Source organism: Saccopteryx bilineata, chromosome 2, assembly GCF_036850765.1.
Source record: "Saccopteryx bilineata isolate mSacBil1 chromosome 2, mSacBil1_pri_phased_curated, whole genome shotgun sequence".
NCBI classification, from domain to species: domain Eukaryota; kingdom Metazoa; phylum Chordata; class Mammalia; order Chiroptera; family Emballonuridae; genus Saccopteryx; species Saccopteryx bilineata.
The window spans coordinates 13,268,778-13,274,777 of record NC_089491.1 but is presented as its reverse complement, the minus strand read 5'-3'; the positions used below and the strand labels follow the sequence as shown (position 1 = coordinate 13,274,777).

General features: G+C 44.2%; 1 protein-coding gene across 1 annotated transcript; it reads right to left on the bottom strand.

Moving 5' to 3' along the window:
• Nucleotides 1-532: 532 nt before the first annotated feature.
• On the bottom strand, nt 533-1,573 carry LOC136322758 (olfactory receptor 1L8-like). Its single transcript, XM_066254662.1, has one exon. The coding sequence runs from the start codon at nt 1,541-1,543 to the stop codon at nt 599-601; it is 945 nt and encodes a 314-aa protein (XP_066110759.1). The 5' UTR covers nt 1,544-1,573; the 3' UTR covers nt 533-598.
• Nucleotides 1,574-6,000: the final 4,427 nt, after the last annotated feature.

Below are 6,000 nucleotides of genomic sequence, written 5' to 3'. Positions count from 1 at the left end.
TGCTCTTCCTGGCTATTGGTATTTTTTAATTGAGTGGCAAAAACAGAATAATAGAAAATTTAAAAGAAATAAAGCCATAGCAATGCAATAAAGTAAGGACTGACAGAGGAAGGGCAGCGTGAGAGGTTCCCTGGATAGAAAGACAAAAATTTTTAGAAAGATACAATAAGGAATTATAAAAATCCTCAAAGTGATAAAATGAGTTAAAACGTAGTCTTCCTCCTCCTCCTTGTCTTCCCACTCTCCATCTGTTTCCTCTTTAAGTATTTGCAAAGGCATTCAACTGCTATAAACTAAGTAATTGTTTTCAGCAACGTACTGAAATGTGTTTTGGAGGCCATCATAATAAAAGGATAGAAATTCCTTCAGGGAATGTTTTTGAGAAAAGAATTAAAACAGTATTTGGAAAGAAGAGAAAGTGATGAGTCTTCATGGAGGGGTCGTGAGGTAGGAAGGATATTGTGATTTAAGCAGAGGCAGGAACGACTGGTGGGGCTGCCATCAGGGAGGTAGTGCCCATAGTACCCTTCTCTCACCCAGGTCAAAGATGCTCACCTCCAACAAACAGTGTGACTGTCCACCAAGACCCAGTGGGTTGTCAAGAGGGTGCTGCCTGGGCTGTCCTCTTGCCCAGCAGCCTCCTCAGGCCCTGTTTCAGATCTTTGTTCCTCAGGCTGTAGATGAAAGGGTTCAGCATGGAGGTCAGTACCGTGTAGACAATGGTTGCCATGTAGTCCCGGGCGGTGTAGGTGGAGAGGGGCTGTAAATAGACATAGAAGATGCTCCCGTAGAAGAGTGTCACCACGGTGAGGTGAGAACCACACGTAGAGAAAGCCTTGCGTTTCCCAGCAGCTGAGGGGATTTTGAGAACTGTGATGAGGATTCGTACATAAGAGAACATAATGAATAGAAAGGGGGTCACCAAAACAATAGGTCCTTCTGTCATTAACACAAGTTCATTGACAAATGTGGAGGAGCAGGACAACTTCATCAGAGGGCTCAGGTCACAAAGAAAGTGATGGATAACGTTTGAGTCACAGAAGGTCAAGTGGTTCAGCAGAAGTGTGTGTAGGAGAGAGTGGAGGTGAGTAAGTAAGCAGGAAAAGGCCACCAGCAGGACACAGCGATGATGGCTCACGATGGTGACATAGTGGAAGGGGTCACAGATGGCCACGTAGCGGTCAAAGGCCATGACTGCTAGGAGGAAGCTGTCAGTGTTGCCCAAAGCATAAATAAAATACATCTGGGTCAGGCAGCCTGCATAGGAAATGGTCTTCCCTGACAGGAAGTTAACTAACATCCTGGGGACGATGGTTGTTGTGAAGCCAATGTCAGTGAAAGATAGGAAACTCAGGAAGAAATACATGGGGGTCTGGAGTTGGGGGTCCGAGTGGATGGCCAAAATGATGAGTAGGTTCCCTATTATAGTGACGAAGTATATCATGAGGAATAAAGTAAAGAGTGGCTTCTGGTACTCAGGCCGGGAAGACAGTCCCAGGAGGATGAACTCAGAAACACTGCTGGTTTGGTTGATTCTTTCCATTGACTTGGGTCTAGTTATACACAAAAGGCTTTTTTATTTAACATGCTCGAATTTCATAACCAAAGTCATGAGAACCCGGCACAGTCTTTGCTTCCTCTGTTTGATCACAGTTCGCTGCTGGGCACAGAAAGCTTGTCAACCTCAGAGTCCTTGATGTTGTCCTCCCTTTCCGAATTCGTGGGCATCACAAGGTCCTCATACTGAAAGCTGGAGGGACAGAGTAAGAGTGTACCTTTAATAACCATCAGAGATGGACCTCTCTGATTCAAGTTCATTACTTCCTATTCTTTGAAAAGGAGTGTTTTCCTGATGGGAACATAGCAATAAAAACAAATCCTTGCCTTTGTGTAGCTTATGTTCTAATTGGGGAGATAGATCATCAACAAACAAAATATACACTACAATACAAAGTAGGGATAAAATCTGTGAAGAAAATAAAGCAGTACATAAAGGAATGGAGATGGATGGGGAGTGTGGGTGGAAATGTTTTAGATAGAAATGTCACAGGACACTCAGTCCCTATCAAAACAAATTCAGCTGCGTCATTCTACAGTTCACCTTTGCCAAAATAAACTACAGGGCAAATCTAAGAGGGATGTTGAGCCCAATTCAACACACTGTGGGTTTTTTTTCCTCCTCAGGGGACAGAGTGAGAGGTTCCTTCTCCTTAGCTCATGGCATTCTATCACTATCGGTTTGCCGTTGGCAAGTCTGCTCCTTTTTGTGACTTGATTTTCCTTTAATCCCTGTCCTAAATCACAATTGTACAGGGTGGGCATCAATTACTGAGTATTCAATTTATGTTTTTAAAACTCATCTTTCATATATGTATTTAAAATATCTGAGAAACCTATTAATTTAAAAAATATATATATATTTTTTTCTAATCATATCCAGCTACCTGGATGGACATCAAATGACCTCCATTTCTTGCTACCACAAAATCCTCTGCAATAAGATATCTGGTGTCAGCAAAGCATTTGAATAAATTTCTCGGCTCTAGTGAGTTGGCTGAATGGTGGAGCATTGGCCCAGCATGTGGATGTCCTGGGTTCGATTCCCAGTCAGGGCACACAGAAGTGCCCATCTGCTTCTCCACCTGTCCCCCCACCTCTTTCTTTCCCTCCTACAGCCATGGCTTGATTGGAGCAAGTTGGCCTCAGGCTCTGAGGATGGCTCCATGGCCTCTGCCTCTGGTACTAAAAAGAGCTCAGTTGCTGAGCGACAGAACAACGAACGCCCTGATGGGCAGAGCATCACCCCCTAGTGGGCTTGCTGGGTGGATCCCTGTTGAGGCACATGCAAGGGTCTGTCTCTTTGCCTCCTTTCCTCTCACAAAAAAAAAAAAAAATAAAAAAAAAAATAAAATTAGAGTCAGCATATTCATCCACGCTTTGCGAATGGACAGGCTACATCAGATTTTCTATTTTGAGACATTTGTTATTTATATGTTCTTTGTTACCATGCGTATCTCTACAGTGGATATACTTTTATCACCAAAGTGTTTAAAATAATTTCTTTATTCACACTTTACACAGGCTTATTACACTGAAATTTTAAAGCATTTAAAAACATCTTATACTATATAATAATTTATATATTAATACATTAATTTATTTAACACTGACATACTAATATAGTGACTCATATAACAGTTAAATGCTGTGATTTCATTATAACAGTGAAATGATTGAATGTACAGCATGGTGCTGTCGTTAATAAAACTGGATCGCGTATCTGAAAGTTGCTGGGAGAGGAAAACAAAGCAACAGGCACCAAGGCTTCCATTTCAGCTGTAAGTTACTGAGAACCCCTCGACCTCAGTTCCCTCCTGTGTGTCCCTGGACACAGCCCTCCACAGTCCTGGGGCGGGGGTAGAGAGATGGTGCGTTTAAAGCACTGAGAGAGAGACAAGGGCGCTGGAAACAGCCAGGAGAAGCTGTTGATCGTCATCAGTCCCCCTGTCACCTTCCTTCTCTGCTAATCCTGGACGTTCTCAAAATCAATCAAATCACCTGCTTGAAATATCCTATCTCTCGCTGCCAAGTCGTCATACTAATAATGTCATGATTTTGCAAGATTTTATAGAAGGAATATTTGTTTATGCATTGAATGATTTAGGGAACCAGTAATTAAAATTAAGAATAATAACCAATATTTATTGAACATTTATTACATGTAAGCAAGCTGATAGAAGCATGTCTCTGAATGCCATGGTGAGGGGATCTCGAGGTGTGTGCTGTTCCCTGGAGACCGAGGCTTACGGCGGGGTGGAGTTTTGCTCAGGGTCTGTAAGGGAGTGAGTAGCAGTCAGGTTCTGAGCCCCAAGCTGACTCACTCAGAAGCTCATGCTCTGAATCCTGATGCTCCACCTCTTTATGTTTTTGTGTTTCTGTTGTTTTCCTCACCGTGATCATTTCGTCATGAACTACACTTCTATTCCCCTTAACAGATAAGCTTCTGAGTCCCATGTTCAGACTCTATCCTTGCAACTGTAAGAGAGGTGACCCACGTTTCTGTGTTGTGCCGATGATGGGATGTGAAATTTTGAATATCCATGGTTAACTGGCCAAAGTGAGGTGGAAAAAACTGGCCACACATGGCTGGGCTGTGTCTCTTGAGTGGCGCTGTGGTCGGGCAGGGGACTGTGCCCCGGACTGAAGACAAAAACAGAGGCTTCATTTGTGCCCCATCACGTGTTCATAAGCTGATGTCTGACGTTTTATGAATACCAAGTGAGATTCCATGTGTGCAAAGCAGTTTGTCAAACATGGGTCAACTCAAAAACGGGTCCTTCGTGAAAGGGCTGTCTGGGGAATGCAGAATACAACAAATTAGTGGAGATTTGGGTTAATTAATCAAGTTGGGTGGTCCCAATTATAGACATGAGGATCACCCATGTTGATGATTAGAAAAAAAGGAAGAAGGTTTTTATCTGAGAATCAGGAAGAACAGTTCTAAAGGCACAAGGTGAGTGGATGAGACTGAGCATGCAATAGTTTTTTTTCCCTATTCACGGGGATTGGCTTCCACCAAAAGATACGGTGTAGGTTTCCTAGAGGTCAAACTGTTGGATTTAAAACCGAAAGCCAGATGGAAGTTTTCATTGCACCCTATGACTTCTTATTCCAAGAAATATCTGAAACTCTCAGGGAGGAGAGAATAAGTACCAACCTGAGTAGCCAGCTTCCCGAAGCTCACCTTCACAGCCAGATGCTTCTCTCATTCCCACTTTTTCCAGGAGCTGATCTGCACCACATCTGCTAGTCAGCGCCAAGCCGGCTGCTCAGTCGGAGCTCAGCTCCCTGGCGTTTCTCCCATGATGTCCTGAGCTGATGAAGAAGGAGAGGGACGGGAAAGGAGGGAGGAACTGCCCCATGACTCAAAGGAGAACACAGCCCCTTCTCCGGCCTCAAACCCCTGTTTCTTTCTTAACGTCTGGCCCCCAACACACACCTGCTGCTTTCCCCAGCCCCACAGCTCAGAGGGCAGAGATGCCCTGGTTAAAGTGACAAGGACCCCTGGTTGTGGGAGCCCAGCCAGCTTCTCCTGAGTTTGAGCTCCACTCTGATGGCCTCTGGGGCTCTTGTTAGGGGAGGGAGTTGTGCTGCGATGACCTCCCAGGGGAGTTTGTCCTGTGATCTCCTGAGGCAGAAAGGCAGAGAGGGAATCACAGTTAGTAGAACCCTCCTCAAAGGGGTAAAGGGACCTCTGAGGCATCCTGTTTAGATGTTGGGACTAATCTCAGAGCTTCTTATCCTCTTAACATCTCAAGGGCATGCTTCAGTTTCCCCAACTATGGGTTGATTATCCAGGGAGGATGGATGTTTATGTGGATGAATAAATATTTTTATGTCTGCGGATTCTAATGAGGACCGAAGTGTATTCTAGAATCAGGCAGGTCAGAAGTCCATACAGGAAGGTTGCAGTGTCGAGGGGATTCAGTGAGGGTAGATCAATGGTGTGTATGTGTGTCCCAGGGTCTGGAGAGGCACGTGGACTAGACATTTTTTTTTCTCATTGGGATTAGGCTAGTTAAGGTATGTTTGAAGCACAGGACAGGCAAAGGCAATGGCCATATTTAGCAAAGGGGCTTTGGAAAAACAACGTGTCTTCAGAGTTTAGGCTCAGAGCAGTGTTTTGAGGGTGAGAGGTGAGGAAAAGAGATAGTTATTAGAATGCCGACCTTGCCACCCTCTTGCATTCACCAAGCTACTTAACCTCTACGAACCTCAGTTTCTTCATCTGAAAAATGAGAATAACAACGATTCCTGGCACTGAAACCAGAAAGAAGATTTCCCTTTGAATTTTGTACAGAGAATATTGTGTATTCTGGTGGACATCACGCACAACAACCTTGTAGGAAATGCAACACTCTTCTACTGACTGCCCTGAGTGTAAACCACCACCGTCTCACACAGTATATGCGCGCCCTTTTCCTTAGCCTTAAATTTAAT

Bases quoted from the DNA above. Each gene is read 5' to 3' on its own strand.
- LOC136322758 (XM_066254662.1), bottom strand. From the start codon at position 1,543: ATGGAAAGAATCAACCAAACCAGCAGTGTTTCTGAGTTCATCCTCCTG.